Here is a 17,641-nt window from a genome sequence, read left to right as displayed (position 1 = left end):
ATTAAAAGTTGGCAGTGGGGTGGCACCTGTGGCTCAGTGAGTAGGGTGCCAGCCCCATATACTGAGGGTGGTGGGTTCAAACCCAGCCCCGGCCAGCAACCAAAACCAAACCAGAACAAAACAAAAAAAGTTGGCAGTCATATGTTTGTTCCTCATGCTGGCTTTCTTCTTAAGTTTTATAAATCTGTGAGTTCACTAACCCTTGCTTTTAGTTTTCCTAATATCCAAAGTGTGATAGAAAGTGCAGAGTAGACAATTTGAGGTTATGTTTTCTGACAAGTGTTTCTGTTGAATGTTTTTTGAAAGTGGATCAGTCTGTTTTCCAAGCTGAGAAGTATGTGGCAGGGTTGAATTGATTTATAAACTCCCGGGAGCCTAGCTGATGCCCATACCAGATGGACCACCTCACATCTGCTCGGGGGGCCCCTCCAGGGCTCTGGTCTACTCACAGACTTGGAGTTGGGAGGACAACATTGGCTCATCCTGTGTGCTTGTCTTCTAGGGTCTGAGCCCTCCCATTGGTCAATGCAAAGTGTTGAGCTGCTATGGAAATTGTTTTGAAAATCACTAATGTGCCCTGAATTCTTTCAGAGTTCTTAAGTGAAAGGTATAATCCATTAAAAAGGAGAATGTGCTTGTTTTGCAAAGCTCAGTACATAATAATATTTTCCATTTCTGCAGTTCCAAGTTCTATTTGCTTCTCATTGCCAATGGGTGAACTTCCAAGCGCTTTTTAAAGATTAGCCAATGAAAGTTATCGGAACCAATGTTTCCTCTCCCCTCCCATCGTGTTAAAAATAGTTTATGTTGCTTCCCAGGCTGAGCTGGGGGAGTTGGCACCAGATGTCAGAGGAACCTTAGTCATGCTCAGGCCCAGGCCCCCTTGGCAGACAGACCACAGCTTTCTGGCCTTCTCGTAGCTGGCTGAAAAAAATGTGAATGGCTGGAGCTACTCTTCACTTGCCTGAAAATTTTCAAAAAGAACTGAGAACTGTTGGCCTAGCTTGCCCTCTTCCTCGAAAACCCTGGGGCCCTTCCAGATGGGTCTGACTGGGGAAAGTGGATCAGTTACAAACAAAGGAACGCAATGCATGGCCGTAGGTTGTGATCTGTGATTGCCATCACATCTGCCTGGTGGTCCATTTTACCGACAGATTAGATGTGAAGTACGATGAAGGTGGCTTTAAGAAGGAAGTAAAGTAAATCCTAGAAGCTGCTTTTCCAAAGGGCCCTCATGTGTGTTCATCATGGAAGATTTTAGTGTGTGCGTTTGTGTTTTAAAGGTGGCTGAGGTGGTTTGCTAAGTGTGATTAAAAAAATAAAGTTAGGAGGCAAACAAATTCTGTGTGAGAACCCATTGCAGAGATCAGTTTAGGTTGGTCCTGCGGCTGTATGTGTGAATAAAGAAAAAACAATTTTTTGACCAGATATATGTTTGTGCACATCTATTTCTTTTTTAAGATAGAATTTTTGCGTAGTTTAGATATTCACCTGTGAGGTGTAGAAATTGCATGAGAAAATCCTTGTGGCTATGTTTTCTGGGCAAGCCTCAGCAAGCTGGCAGGTGTTTTTCATGCCTTGTGCCAGCACCAACACATTTGATTCCTTTTCTGCAGACTTAGAAGTGAAAAACCTCCTTTCAGATGATAACTCAGAAGGCCTTACTTTGTTGGATTTGTTGAGCTTCACCTATCAAGTTGCCCGCGGAATGGAGTTTTTGGCTTCAAAAAATGTAAGTTCCAGGAACAGGGACCTTTTTAGATGCAGCCACAGATTTCAGAGTGAGGGAGTGTGGAAGGAGACCCCAGGAGGGAGATTTTGGAGAGAGCAGTGACAACGGCCACCTCTCATTTAGCTGCCTGTCTTCCTTGCACTCAGCAGGGGCCTCATGTCATCAGGTCTCTACTTTTCCCCGGAGCTTTCTCTCTCCTAGTAGCTGTTGGGCTGAGAGTTGCGGGAAGGCGGGCCCTTCCTACGAGGGTGGCCTTGCTGAGGTGAGCCCTGGTGGCTCCAAGCACTGCCATGGTGTAGCTGCAGCATCGCGGGGTTGGTTGACCAAAGGCAGGTTGACCCTGAGGTCACTTCTTTCCCTTTCCATGCAGTGTGTCCACCGTGACCTGGCTGCTCGGAATGTCCTCCTGGCACAAGGGAAAATTGTGAAGATCTGTGACTTTGGCCTGGCCAGAGACATCATGCATGATTCAAACTACGTGTCGAAAGGCAGTGTACGTCCTCTCCTCTGTCCTGGGCACTCTTGCCCTCCCTCTCTTCAATCTCTGGAGCCATGTGCCACTCTGAGCCCTCTGGTGCACACATTTTTAATATGGAGGCCAGGGGCTTCATGAGTGGACTGCAGCGGGGTTCTCTACCCTCTCCAGTGGAATTTGAGGGAAGTGACTTAGCCACTCTGCCTTGCTCTCCCTGTCTGTGGCAGTGAGGTGATAATAATACCTGTCTATTGAGTTTCTGGGGAGATTAAGTCAGTAAAGTCATGTAAGGCGCTGTGGGACAGTGCCTGGCACAGGGAAGTAGCCTGGACATGTTGGTATTAATATGAAAACTGCACCTGTGAGTGTCCAAGCACGCATTTCCAAGATGAGTGTCTCTGGTTTTTAAGCTATCAGATTTCCAAAAGGCATTTGTGACCCCTAAAATGTTAAGATGATTTGAATTAACATCAATACACCGTGCAATTTCCTTCATGATAGTCATTTTATCACTTATGCGCATGGCGTTGTCCATCGCTTCCCCTTCTGAGAAGATGAAGTAGTTCAGGATGTGTCTGCCAGCTGCAGGTGCAACTCTAGATCACCCCACTGCACCGACTGTGAGACAGCTCACGGCTGCCACACCCACCCAGACAAAGACACTGGCCCGGTCCCTGCTCTGTGTGGTTCATGTACTCACATGGCCACGACCTCTAGTCAGAGGGTTTTCTATGCAAATTCAGGCCCCTTGAACAGAGCACTGGACTTGGGTAGAGCCAATTTCTCACCTGCTCACATAAGATTATGAATCTCTTACCTCCCTGGCAGTCTTAGAAGGTCGAAGGATGCTATGTGGCAACTTTACGTGTCTGTCTCAGCTTACCATTTCCACCAAAGGCAGGTGGAAAAGAAGCTTCACAAAAGAGGCTGCAGAATTCCTCTTAATGTCCAGCTCTAAGAAGTGTGGCAAATTACCATTTCTTAAGACTTAAAAGCTGTAATCTGCTCAAAATTACTGGATATATTCTTAGTTTTGTTCCCAGGAATAGCTAAAAGTAGGGGACACATTTTTTGAGTGAAAATTCAGGACCGGATGTTTGGGATATTATTCCTTTGGAGGGTGTAGGAGGCAATGTTGACCATTCATCAGCTGTCAAATATTTGTTGGCACCTAGAGTGCAGCAGTGAACTAAACACTCCCGTGGGGCGAGAAAGTGCACGTTGCTGTGAGGACAGAGGCCACCCTCTGTGGCTGTGGCCCCCCGGCACGTGGATGCAAGGTTCATGTCCTCCCTCCTTCCCTGCAGACCTTTCTGCCCGTGAAGTGGATGGCTCCAGAGAGCATCTTCGACAACCTCTACACCACCCTGAGCGATGTCTGGTCTTACGGCATTCTACTCTGGGAGATCTTTTCCCTTGGTATGGGTCTGACATCTATGCTGGTTTGGGATGTTTTGGAACAAACCTGGAAAAGAATGTGTTCTTCCAGGCTGTGGGTCATAGACAATGTTGAGGTGCCGGCCAAGGGTGCTGCAGCCGCCTCACCATGCATTGGGCCTGTGCAGATGGAGACAGGCCTCTGTCCTGCCCATCCTAGGGCCCGTGCCAGAGCAGCTGCCTCCCACTGGGGGATCCTGATGACACCCACTCCCTGGCTGCATTTTCTCTTTGGACTTAGGGTTAAACGGGTTCATCAGAGGGGCATTGCCCTCCCACACTTTTGGTGCCTGATGTTCACGTGACAGGAAGCCCATGGGGGGATGTGTGTGGCTCCCCACCTGGTCATCTTCGTGAGGAGAGAAACCTCTCAGGTCCCTCTAGTCAGTCTCCAGGTGCTGCCAGGACAGGGCCCCACAGAAGGAGAAGTTGCGCCCCAACCTCTGGAGGTTCTTCTGGGCAGATAAGACACACTTAACAATTATAATCCAGGGGCAGTGAGAAGAGAAAGGCATTGGGAACAGACTTCTGAGAGGGAATGGGACCCACCCTGGCCTTGGCTGGGAAGATGTGAAATGTCTCATGAATTTGTCTGTCGTCCTGACGTGGCAGCAAAACGTGTTTTCATCTTAGTTCTTTCTGCATGGGTGGTCACCGAGCATCCTCCCGGTGTGTGGCTTAGAGGAATCTCGTCCTCCCTTTAAAGCAGAGATTCATCTAGAGACTTTCTAGGCCTCAAATCTGACTTTTGCTTTAATTATTTGGACATTTCTAGTGAAAATGACTTTCTTGGCCTCCGTGATTCCAAACGTCTTGCTTTTCTAGTTCACCGTGTACCATATGCAGATCTAGTTGTCAGAGCATTGAAAAACACTTTACTGCCTTTTCTAAAGATGTAGAACTTTTTTGCCTGAAGTGCTTGAGCTTGGCCCACCTAGAGACCTTGTTAAATGTAAATTTGCGCAGGCCCCTGGAGTCCAGGACATGGCGTTTAATTTCCTAGAAGGAACACACGTTTTGTTGCGGTGTTCTCCTTGCCAAGTTGTTCGCTGATGTCCTGGGCACTCCTGAGTCAGCGCTTTCTCTGGCTTCTAGGTGGCACGCCGTACCCTGGCATGATGGTGGATTCTGCATTCTACAATAAGATCAAGAGTGGATACCGGATGGCCAAGCCCGACCACGCCACCAGCGAAGTGTGAGCGCTGTTTTCCCGTCCAGGGGGCCGAGGAGGTGGGGGGGGGTGGCCCTGGGACCCCACCCCTGTGCCGCTCTGAGCTCTGGGTGTTGCCTGCAGCTATGAGATCATGGTGAAGTGCTGGAACAGTGAGCCGGAGAAGAGACCCTCCTTTTACCACCTGAGTGAGATTGTGGAGAATCTGCTTCCTGGACAATATAAAAAGGTATGTCTGGGCCCAGTAAGGTGGGGGCAAGGCCTGGGCGGAAGGACGAGAGTAACTGGAAGTCGTGCCGGTGCAGTGCTGTCGACGCTGCTGCAGAGGAACATTTTCAAAGGAGGAAGAGGACGGTGTGTGCGGCGTGGGGGCATCCTGGCCCTCCAGAGGCCCCACAGCGCTGCGGAACGGAAGCCTCCCCCTCCTGCAGGGCTCCCCTTTCATCTGAAATGCGCGACACCTGTAAGCACTTTACTTTGCAGACGCTTGAGCATCTGGAGCTCGCGTGCAGTGACGTTTCAGGGCATCCATGGCCATGAAATCAGTAACTTGAATGCACTTAAATCTATGAGAAATTGGCTTTTACCAGCTGACTGGAAAGAACCCCCTTCAGGTGTTATCTATGGCTCCAGCTGGGTTTTTGTGGAATAGGAAACATTGTTCAGGGCAACAAATGTGAGTTCAGGGAACCACGCAGGATACGTAAATGAATGGAGGAACTTTCTGCTGAGGCGCTGAGAAGGAAACCCAGCGTGGCCTCCGTTTCCTGGACTCAGAGTAGTCATCCTGTGGTCTCATCTTACCTTTCACTCCTTGTGCTTCTTCTCAAAGAGGAGCAGCTTCAGGAGGTTGTGTGCTGAACTGGAAGTTAAACACCTCTGCCTATTGGCTCACTGCCCATTACGAATCCCCTCAGCGAGGCAGTGAGGAGGCTGAGAGAAATTACTCTTAGGTTGGCCACAGATACCCTGATGGGTGGAGGTGTGTTGGTGGGAAGAGATTGAAACTGTTGTTGAAAATACAGTCTCGGCTTGGCGCTTATAGCTCAAGCAGCTAAGGTGCCAGCCACATACATCAGAGCTGGCGGGTTCAAATCCAGCCTGGGCCTGCCAAACAACAATGACAATTATAACCAAAAAATAGCTGGGCATTGTGGCGGGTGCCTGTAGTCCCAGCTACTTGGGAGGCTGAGGCAGGAGAATCACTTAAGCCCAGGAGTTGGAGGTTGCTGTGAGCTGTGATGCCATAACACTCCACCCAGGGCAACAACTTGAGGCTCTGGAAAGATGGAAAGAAAAGAAAAGGAAAAGGAAGGGGAAGAGTAAAGGAAAAGGGAAAGGGAAGGGAAAGGAAAGGAAAGGAAGAAAGAAAATAGAGTCTCTTCAGGCCTTCAGGCCAGGCATGGTGGCTCTCACCTGTAATCCCAGCTCTATGGGAGGCTGAGGTGGGAGGAATGGTTGAGGCCAGTTCAAGACCAGCCTGGGTGATATAGTGAGACCTCGTCTCTACAAAAATAAAAGAAAAATTAGGCATGGCAGGAGCCTGTGATCCTAGCTACTGGGGAGGCTGAGGTAGGAGGATCGCTTGAGCCCAAGAGTTTGAGGTTGCTGTGAGCTGTGACGCCACAGCCCGCTAGCCCAGTGGTTCTCAACCTTCCTAATGCCGTGACCCTTTAATACAGTTCCTCATGGTGTGGTGACCCCCAACCATAAAATTATTTTCATTGTTACTTCATAATTGTAATTTTGCTACTGTTATGAATTGTAATGTAGATATATGATATGCAGGATGTATTTTCATTGTTACAAAGGGGTCACAACCCACAGGTTGAGATCCATTGTTCTAGCCAGATCAACAGAATGAGACTCTGTCTTTGTTTTTTTTAAAAAAAAAAAACAAACTAAGAAAAAGAAAGGAAGGGAGGGAGGGAGGAAGGAAAGGAAGGAAGGAAGATCTTTTTATACCAAAGGTTAGACTTGCCCGATGCTTAGCTGAGTATTATGGCCAGTGGATGTCCCCAACTCCTCTTGGGGTCCACCCAAACCCTGGAGAAGTGGTAAGATGTGATATTATGGGTAAGATGTGATATTCTTCATGTCCCACACCTCTGGGGTATAGGTGACATATGCCTGTCCTTCCACTGTCTAAATCAGTGATTTTCAACTGGTGTGCAATGAAAATTTTTAAAGATCATTAAAGCATCAACATAATTTAAATGTGCCTCAGAAGTTTAACTATAGGTTCAAGTGTGCTGTGAGATAAAAAAGGTTAAAATACACTGGTCTAAATCCTACAACTGTGAGGTAGTTTGAAAACATGTACAGTTAAGTAATAAGTTCTGAGTCTCTGCTTATGTTAGAGATTTGGTCAGAAACACTTGATTAAATATGTTACATGGGCGTTTTTAGAGTTATGAAAAAATTCACCTGGACTTCCTGAAGAGTGACCACCCCGCTGTGGCACGCATGCGTGTGGACTCGGACAACGCATACATCGGTGTCACCTACAAAAATGAGGAGGACAAGCTGAAGGGCTGGGAGGGTGGCCTCGACGAGCAGAGGCTGAGCGCCGACAGTGGCTACATCATCCCTCTGCCCGACATTGACCCTGTCCCAGAGGAGGAAGACCTGGGCAAGAGGAACAGACACAGGTAATGCAGGTGGCACCCCAGTGTCCCTCCTTCCCCACCCAGCACACCTGAGAGGACCCATTGCTATTGAGAATGAGGCTGTCTGGGTGAGGACTGTCTACCAGGGGAGTGAGTTGGAGAATCCTCAGGGGAGCTATGTAGCGTTTCTAAAAATTAAAAATAATCTTTTTGCTCGTCGCTCAGGCTGGAGCGCAGTGGAGCAATCATGACTCACTGTAGCCTCGAACTCCTGAGCTCAAGTGATCCTCCTGTCTTGGCCTCCTGAGAAGTTGGGACTATAGGCTTGAGCCACCAAACCTAGCTAACTTTTATTATTTTTTGTAGAGATGGGGTCTTACTGTGTTGCCCAGGCTAGTCTTCAATTCCTGGGCTCAAGTGATCCTCCTGCCCCGGCCTCCTAGTCGCCATGCCCAGGGGGTTGGTGTAGTTTTGAAACAACTTCCAAGATGGTTCTAATATGAGCCCCATGGGGCTGGGGGAGTATATGTGGGGAGAACGTACTTCCCTGCTGAAGAATCTTTGACCTAAGTCCTCAGGTAATTTGATCAAACAACACAAGCCACTGTGACTGTTGAGGTAATATAACCTCTCCTCACAGTGTCTCAGTGGCCCCTGGGTCATTGAACTAAGGAAAAAATTGAGGCAGAAGTTGGACTGGGTTATTTATATGCTACCGCAGTGGTTCTTGACTCTACTTGCAAGTTGGAATCACCAGGGGAGATTTTAAAACTATTGATATACAAGCCTCACCACAGGTAAGGTAAACCAACACATTCGAATCTCTGGGTGTGGGGCCGAGTGCTCCCTGGCCGATTTGTTCATTCTTTTAAATTTTGCATTCACACTGTGTAGTGAGCTGTTATGCATTTGTCCCCCAGTTTGGAGGCTCCAGTGTTTCTGAGCCTGGCCAGTCTGGCCGCCTGTGTAGCCAGCTCTACCTTTCTCAGCCACCTCTGGATTATTTTGAAGCAAATCTTAGACATCATGTCATTTCATCTATAAATATTGAAGTATGTGTCTCTAAGAGATAAGGGCTCTATTTTAAAGAACAATGATTAAAAAAGTTATTAAGAATAGCCACCTACTATTATTTCATACCCCAAAAGGGAGAATAAATTATTAGGTGCATCAGATATCCAGTTAGAGTTTAGATTGTCTCGCGGACATATCGTACTTTGCCTTTGCTCTATTTGAAATGCAGATAAGAGACTGACATTGCCTCTGGGGGCTGAGACTCCATAAGTTCACCCTGACTCTTTTTTGCCCCTTGCATATTATTTGTGAAGAAACCAGAGTGTCTGCCTGTGGAGTTCCCATAACCAGAATTTTGCTGATTACTCCCCGGGGCGTCCTCATCCTGTGCTTCCATTTGCCATATTTGCTGTAAACTGGTTGTCAGTCTAGAGCAGGGTCTGACTCAGGGCAGATCTGTGGCAAATGTGCTTCTGAGTGGTGCTGTGTGTTTCCGCCACGGGGTGCGTATCCCCAGTTGTCTTGTCTTCTGAGACATTAGCAGCTGTTGGTGATCATTACCTAATGCTTAACTCCACCAAGATGGTGCTAATGCTGGGTGGGCCTGAGCACCATGGCTCACGAGGGCAGCTGGAGGAGGTGGCAGAGTCCCCTGCCTCTCTGTATGGCCCCTGGACAGAGGCAGGAGAAGGGGATGGTGGTGGCTGCTGGTTCAAAGTCCAAGTTGCTTATGAGTGTCTTTTTTCCTGTCTTTGTTCAGGACATGGTTTTCCCTCCTTATAGTCATTCAGTTAACTACACACAGTTATTTAGGCAGAAGCACCGAGCCTTCTTTTGGAGGCTTATGACTGTGGCCTCTCAGCCGGTTAGGTAAGGTAAAGATGGCCCTTGTCTGTCTGGATGCACCAGGTAATTCTCCAAGTACAGTTTTTATTTTGGGGATATGTTGTGAGATTCGGAGATGGTCAGAGCAGCCCATCTGATTTTATAAAGTGCTTTTTATTCCTTTAGCAAACAGCACCCCTGTAAGTTTTGAGGGTCTGTGATAGAACTTCACCAGGCTGTCAGGAGCGCTGACTAGGGGCCTGGGGTCTAGCGCAGATCTTTTCTCCATTTGGTTGCTTAGTATTTGTGGTCTTTGATGAATGTTTCAGTTGTAAAAAGGGCTGTTCTCTAAATAAAGTTAAGGTCACACTGGGATGAGTACCATAAGCAAGGTAGGTGCCCACATGTTTTCTTGGGGCACAGCAGGCTGGCTGCAGAATGATATACATATTTTCTGAAGATAACCATTCTAGTTGTAGGTGACTGTTATATTCAATATTAGAACTTCTTCTAGGGCAATGGTTCTCAACCTGTGGGTTGCGACCCCTATGGGGGTTGAATGACCTTTTCATAGGGGTCGCCTAAGACCATCAGAAAACACATATTTCCAATGTTCTTAGGAACTGAGACTTGGCTCCTCTATCTGAAAATAATTTTATGGTTGGGGGTCACCACAATATGAGGAACTGTATTAAAGGATCATAGCATTAGGAAGGTTGAGAACCGCTGTCCTAGGGCAACACGTTTGATCTTAGAATTACAGCACACATGTCCCAAACAACTACACCGAGGCAGCTCAGGCTGTAGCCCTAAGCAGTGAGCGGGGCAGGCTCGGGGACGGGATGCTTTGGGCCCAGAGGGCGAAGCAACACAGAGGCCCCGTGTTGGCCTGGGAGGGGAGTGGGCACCTGGAAGATGAGACCTTGCCTAGATGGCTGAGCTAGTCGGCACTTCTCAGGAACCAGGCGTTGGGCTTCCAGGTGGACCCTGCAGTTGGGGACCCAGGAGTAAATCTGGTCATCAGCTCGAGGAGAAACCATGAAGCCTGACAAGCCGTGAGGATGGTCCAGTGCTGAGTGTCGGTGGCAGTTGGCATCCTCTGTACCCACACCACTGCCTCTGAGATAGCCCCACAGAGGGAGGAGTTTGCCAGGCCCGGCAGGGTCAGTGCTCGGAACTTGCCTGAGCTGTAGAACTTTCCCCTGAGGAGCACCCATAGTTGTGTTGTAACTATGTGACTTCTGGCTGGTCTGAAGTCAGATCTGAGGGTGACCTCAGGCCTGCCATGACTCATACCCCCAGAGCAGGGTCTGGCTCCCAGGGAGAAGGGGTGCCAGGACAAGACAGCTGCCAAGACCAGCGGAGTGGTCTGGGGTTCAAAATGAGTTGCCGGGACCAGGGTGTAATGCAGGGTTGAGGGGGAGGTGGATTAAAAACTAGGAACTAAGGCAAAAGCTCAGTCATAGGGAAGGTCCTAGTCTGGGGGTTATGAAGGGGACTGCAGCTCAGGAGTCCTGCAGGTCTGGAGCCCTAAGGTCAGGAGCCTGGGTGGGCACAGGGGTGGACTGTTTCTTGCAGACTTCTAATTGGCCAGGCTTGGCTCTCTGCTTGAAGCTGATGCAGAGAGGAGGGGGCCAGAGGCTGTGAAGTCAGAGGGGCCAAGACGGCAGGAAGGCTGAGAGCCCTGTTTGGGGGATGGTCTGTCTGTCCACCCCCTTGCTCTGGCTGGCCAACCTCTTATTTATGGCTTACATGCTACGTGTACAGTATGGGGCAGCAGCCTCACAGTAAGAAGAAGAAACGGTGAAGAATCTCCATCAGCAGATGGTAATCAGTGTGGAGCAAAAAGATACACATAACAGTGTAGACAGCAGTTCAGGCAGGGTGATGATAAGACAGAAAGCGTTCGCTGAGGAGTTCAGACAAGGGATCGTGATAGGCTGGAGACCTGAGGGAAGATGATTTTTCTAAAATCTTTTGTAAAAAATTTTAAATGTACAGAGATATTGAGAAAATATGTCTACCACTTAGTTGACATTTTGCCACATGTCCGTTATGTAGCTGCATGTGCACAGTAGACATTGTGTATATCACACACATGCAGACTCATTTTTTTTTTTTTTCTGAGACAGAATCTCACTCTGTCACCCTGGGTGAGTGACATGGTGTCATCATGGCTCACAGCAACCTCAAACACTTGAGGTCAAGCAATCCTCCCCCATCAGCCTCCTGGGTAGCTGGGTGGTATCCACCACCATGCCCAGCTAGTTTTTCATTTTAGTAGAGACAGAGTCTCACTCTGGCTTAGGCAGGTCTCAAACTCCTGAGCTCAGGTAATCCATTGCCTTGGCCTCCCAGAGTGCTGGGATCGCAGGCATGAGCCACAAGCCCAGCCTCATTCTTTTTTTTTTTTTGGCTCAGTCATTTGAAAGTTAAATAGGAAACACCAAGAAATTTTAACCCCAATACCCCAGTACATATTACACATTTCTTAAGAATAAGAATGCTCTTCTACATGACCCCAATGTCGCAGTCACGTGCACGAATGAACAGGTATTCCCTGATACCATCTAACATTCAGAATCTATTCAAATTTAGGTAAGAGTCTGCATGATAATAACAATAACTAGCCTGTACAAGGCTAAGAGTGGCAAGTAACCATGATGCTGTGCTCAGCCCCGTTAAGGCCATCACCTTGCTTATCACCCTGATAGCTGTGTTGTCAGGCATTATTGTCATACCATTGTACAGGCAAGGAAGCAATTTCAAGTTCGGGGGGTTAAGTGACTTGTGTGAAACCACACAGCCTTGTACGTGGTGGGGCCATCCCAGACCTAAAACCTAAGGCTTTCTGGTGCTAGAACTCTCCCATCCAGCCACTTCTCACGGACCTAACAAGTCTTCACCTGGGCCTTCAGGACCAGGGAGCTTTGGGTACAAAGAGCAGAGGGAGGTGGGCATTCTAGGGAAGTGAGACGTAGTTCTGAGAACACAGATCAGACACCCATGAAGTCCAGGGAGAGCAGGCGACAGGCTTGGCTACAGCTGAGAACACAGGTCAGATACCTAGGAAGTCTGGGGAGCAGGTGACTGGCGTGGCTGCGGCCGATGTCATCCCTCTGCCCCGCCTCACCAGGCCTTTCTACCAGGTGTTGTTTATTTTCTCTTCCACTAGTATTGAGTAGGGAAGTAGAAATTGTTGCAGCTTGCCAGAAATTTTGATGACAAACCTGGAAGAAAAGAAGGAGAGCAGGGCTGGAAAGATGACCTGTGGGCCTGGCTGTTCCCCGTGACCCAGTACAATGAGTCGGGCTGGGTGCAGAATCCTGCCTCTTGAGCAGCCCAAGTTTGACTGTGAAGGGCTCTTGCTGGAAAAGCTCCTTTGCCACTGAGGGAGCCATCCTGGAAATGCAGCCAGTCTCGTTGCTCGGGACATGGGTCTGACTTCCGCTTTTCTCCCTTGCCCAGCTCACAGACCTCTGAAGAGAGTGCCATTGAGACAGGTTCCAGCAGCTCCACCTTCATCAAGAGAGCGGACGAGACCATCGAGGACATCGACATGATGGATGACATTGGCATCGACTCCTCGGACCTGGTGGAGGACAGCTTCCTGTGACTGGCGGATGCGGGGTGCCTTCCACTCCCTTTCAGAAAACCACTTTATTGCAATGCAGAGGTTGAGAGGGGGCTAGGATGATGTATAAAGAGAAGTTCCCAGCCAAGAGCCTCAGGGAGCCTTCGAAATATGAATGAGTGGGATATTTTAAGGCGAATATCTCAGTGTTGCTTCTTGCAATGCTGCAGTAGCATCTCAGCGGTGTGTGAAGTTTGGAGGTCGATGGACGAGGGAATAATAGGCCACGAAAGACGAACTTTGTGTTTCAAGGGCGTTGGTGAAATTCTGATATACACAATTTGTACTGCAACAAAACTCCAGCATTGTAATTATGTAAATAACTCTAACCAAGGATGTGTTTAGATTTGTATCTTCTCTGGACTTCTGAAGAGACCACTCAATCCATCCATGTACTTCCCTCTTGAAACCTGGTATCAGCTGCTGTTGAACTTTCTTATGAAGTGCATGAAAAACCACTTTTGAACCCTAAAAGGTACTGGTACTATAGCATTTTACTTGTTTTAGTGTTAAAGGGATAATTAACCAACCTTGTTTAATAGATTTGGGTCATTTAGAAGCCCAAGAACTCATTTTCATATTATAATCCTCATTTATAATAATACTACTGTTATCAATAATTCTAAAATGTATAATATGTAACATGATTTCCCTACAGAGAAAGCACAATTAAAAAAAAAAAAAACCCTTACTAAGTAGGTGACAAGTTTGATAGTTTTTGACATTTATGTTAAATAACATGTTTCTATGTAAAATATGGTAGTAGCTTTAGTGGATTTAATTTAGTTGAACATAGAAAACAAAGTAAAAGTAGTGTTGCCCAGGAAGTCAGAGTTTTTAATTGTGTGCTGAGTAGGTTCCCCAATTCATTGTACTAAAAACAATTAACTGTCCTCTGAAATTATGGGTGGGATTAGAAACAACAAACAAACCCCGTATGTCCTAAATGTTCTCAATATCCACATGTACACCTGTGTAGCACGTGACTTCTCATTTGATTACCCAGTGGAGAATGTCACTGCTGCGTGGCTGGTGACAATGTTGGTGGATGCCAGCATACGTATATGTTAAATTTGTGCACCTGAAAAGGGTCCTGAGGATGCTTGGACATCAAGCTCCTTCTTTTGTCTCTTAGCCCAAAGAGAAAAAGTTCGAAACCCTGAGACTATAGTTTGGTGGAGTCTGTAAACAAACATCCTTCGTTTGCTTCCTTGGTTCTCAAATGTAACTGGCAACCAGAAAGAATCATCAGTTCCTGGGTTCCCATCCCTGAGATTCTGAGGTATTAAGTCTTGGGGAAGCAGGAACCTGTATTTTTATAAAATCCTTGGCTGTTCTAATCAGCCAGTTTTTAGAAACGTTGTCTTAGGTTACAGGAAGTTGCCATGGCAAACAAATAATTTGGAATTTGGAACTAGGCTGGAAGGCGACTGTTGAATCCTTGGCTTCAGGTTAGTGGTATTTAATGCCACATATCTAGCAATTGCCACCCGTAATTTAAATTTCCAGTCTTCGCTGTGGCTGAGAAAGCAAAAGTTTGGTTTTGGCAGGTCTTCCAAAAGTAAAGATGCTGCTTCCCACTGCACGGGTGGGGGACTAAACGTGACAGCCACCCCCCACTCCCTGCCAAGGGAGGGCATCTACAGAAATGATGCAGTTCCCTGCGCCGAGTCTCTGTGTAACCAGGTGAATATTGTGATGAAAAGATGAAAAAGTTTTACTGATATTTTGAGTTTATATGGGAGGGTGAATTATCGCCTCCATCCAGACTGTCGAGCTGGTTGGCTGGGTTCATTCATCGGCATTCTTCGCAATACTGCTTAGTTGCTGACACCCTATGAAAGAAACATGGGCTGCGATTACTGCAATCACCGTGCATGCGGGTGGCAGGTGATGCTTTGGAAGATGTAGAAGCAATAACAGAGGACTTCACTGCCTACCAGTGTGATCGCAGTGCAAACCCCAATTTTTGTTTTTTTGTTTTTTTTGTTTTTAGAGACAGAGTTTCACTTTATTGCCCTCAGTAGAGTGCCGTGGCCTCACACAGCTCACAGCAACCTCCAACTCCTGGGCTTAAGTGATTCTCTTGCCTCAGCCTCCCGAGTAGCTGGGACTACAGGCGCCCGCCACAATGCCCGGCTATTTTTTTTTTTGGTTGCAGTTCAGCCGGGGCCAGGTTTGAACCCACCACCCTCGGTATATGGGGCCAGCGCCCTACCGACTGAGCCATAGGCACTGCCCAAACCCCAACTTTCTTATTCACCGTTTCATAGTAAGTGTGAAGACTGAGCCAGATTGGCCAATTAAGAATGAAAACCCAACCAGGTTCTGTACAGTCGATTAGACTTGAAATATATATTTTTTTCTGGAATCGCAGCTCAAGTGTTCTGTGCGTCACTCACTGTCCCTGTACAGCCTATTTCATGGCTGCTTTGCATTTTGAAGTCACGTGGAGCCTTGCATTGATGAAACGTCTCAGACTATCAGTTTCCAGGCCTCACGAATGCTCGCCCCCGAGTTTGTACATGACTGCATTTTTAAGAAAGGGTTTTCAGCACATGCCCGATTTGTTTCCTTTTTGGCCTTCTGTAAAGTCCCCTGAAGACAATTTTCCCATCCTTCATGCTCTCCATTTTTATGATGACAATCAAAGCTGGCCTGAGAAACACAATTTGTGACTTTTTAAATGATCAATGGTGTCCTTAAAATGTGGTCTGCCAATCTGTACAAAATGGTCCTAATTTCGTGAAGAGGGACGTGAGATAAAATGATGTTATACATCGATATGTACATATGTATTTCTATATAGACTTGGAGAATACTGCCAAAACATATGACAAGCTGTATCACTGCCTTTGTTTATATTTTTTTAACTGTGATATTCCCCACTGGCACATTAACTGTTGCACTTTTGAATGTCCAAAATTTATATTTTAGAAATAATAAAGAGAAAAATACTTAATGTGTTCCCAAAACAATGATGTGGAGAATGTGTGAGAAGGACTAACTTGGTGGACAGTCTGCTGACCCAAGATGTGTTACACGTGCCCTGTTCATGGTTTCGTTTTAAAACGTACAAAGGAAGATCTTTGAATTTCAATAAATTATGTGTATACATATATGTAATTTAAAGTTATGCTAAGGTTCCAGCATTTGTGTTTTTTTATTTTTATTTTTTTTGTAGTTTTGGCCAGGGCCAGCCTTGAACCTGCCACGCCCTATATAGGGCCGGCGCCCTACTCCTTGAGCCACAGGCACTTTCTTAGCAACACTTCAGTAGGATTCTGTGTCAGGCTTTCGATAAGCTGGTAGAAAATTCAAAATTTAAGACATTGTCCAGGCTAGTGAGTTCTCATGGCATTTGACTTAAAGATGACCCGTGCTTGACTCATCTTTGCTCCTATCTTTCTTTTGTTTTTTATCTTTAACGTGTGGTGTTTCTTGCCTATTTAAGGAATACAGCACTGCACTTACTCTGTATAACATTCCACTGTTGTAGACGTGTACAAAGTAAAATGTCCAAGTTTTTCTTCACCAGATCTTCCTCCCTGTCCCTGTCCTGTTCCTCAGAGGCAAAACCACATGGTTGGTGTGTGTTCTTTTAGCGTTTCTGCCCTTCTTCACATCTGCAGGTGTACATTCACACACACACACACACACACGTCTACTTTTGCTTTGGGTTTTACCTGAATGGGATTGCACTTTACATAATGCTTTATAATGTGCTTATTTCTTTTTAAAACAGATCATTTATTAAAGCAGACTGAGGTTCACAGCAACTCTGAGTGGAAGGTGCAGAGATTTCCCACGTCGCCCCTGCTCCCCCCAGGGCCTCCCCAGCACCAATATTCCCAGCACCTGTTAGAGTTGACGACTCTGCATTGACACCTCATCACTCACCACCCAGTCCACCATTCCATTTTTTTTTATAATGCTGTTTTAGAGATCTCTGTGAGAAGCACTTACAGATAGAACTCCCTCATTTTTTTATCAACTTCATATCCTATTACATAAATGTACGGTAATTCATGCAATCTCATTCCTACAAAATGGCTTTTTTAGTTATCAATTCTTTGCTACATGAACATCCTTGCGACACACATTTTCATGCACATTCAGTAATGCTTTGTTAGGACAGATTCCTACAGATGAAATCACTGGGCCAAGGGGTATGCAGAGATAAATTGGTGTTTCCCTCCAGTCTTCAGGTAACTATTGCTGCATAAGTTCTTGAACATTTGCAGGTGAATCCCTGGCTTTGCAGATTATCTGCAGTGTTCTAGTCTCTTCTGTCTGACATGGCCTAGGAATCAAACTCAGATTGGAGGAGATGTAAGGAGTGTGGCAGCACGCAGGCTGGGGGCTCTGTGGGTAGCAGGCCAAAATCAGTGACTTTAGGAATTTGAAAGAATGATACAGCTCATCTTATATTCAATACATGGATAATGGAAATTGATTATGTTGATAACAATCAGAATATTACACTTTATTCCAGCATAACTCCTTATTACCCAAATTCAAGTAGCCTTGAGATCAAAGCATACCCCCTTGGGATTAAAGCTGCAAAGCGCTGGCTAGAGACTGGGTGCTGGCCCTGCCGTGGCTCCGGCCTCAGGAAGGATCCAGACATCGGGAGCAATAATTCTGTTGATGAGGCAGCAGCTACTTGACACGACGCTGACACTGGGTGTTCCAATCTTGCCTAGAGTTAATTTTGTTCTCCTTTTAAAATGTATAATTCTAT

The 17,641-nt window shown here is 46.7% G+C and overlaps 1 protein-coding gene across 8 annotated transcripts in view; it reads left to right on the top strand.

The window, feature by feature from the left end:
- PDGFRA (platelet derived growth factor receptor alpha) overlaps positions 1-16,033 on the top strand; it is a 47,668-nt gene extending 31,635 nt beyond the window's left edge. For all 8 annotated transcript variants that reach the window (XM_053578029.1, XM_053578033.1, XM_053578037.1 and 5 more), the window contains exons 17-23: positions 1,617-1,732; positions 2,103-2,225; positions 3,515-3,626; positions 4,740-4,839; positions 4,939-5,044; positions 7,225-7,466; positions 12,732-16,033. In XM_053578029.1, the coding sequence (XP_053434004.1) occupies positions 1,617-1,732; positions 2,103-2,225; positions 3,515-3,626; positions 4,740-4,839; positions 4,939-5,044; positions 7,225-7,466; positions 12,732-12,879 (947 nt within the window). In that variant the 3' untranslated portion in view covers positions 12,880-16,033. The remainder of the gene's footprint in view (positions 1-1,616; positions 1,733-2,102; positions 2,226-3,514; positions 3,627-4,739; positions 4,840-4,938; positions 5,045-7,224; positions 7,467-12,731) is intronic.
- Positions 16,034-17,641: the final 1,608 nt, after the last annotated feature.

The sequence above is a fragment of the Nycticebus coucang genome, chromosome 23 (assembly GCF_027406575.1).
Source record: "Nycticebus coucang isolate mNycCou1 chromosome 23, mNycCou1.pri, whole genome shotgun sequence".
Taxonomy (NCBI): domain Eukaryota; kingdom Metazoa; phylum Chordata; class Mammalia; order Primates; family Lorisidae; genus Nycticebus; species Nycticebus coucang.
This window is presented reverse-complemented; position numbering and strand designations above follow the sequence as displayed.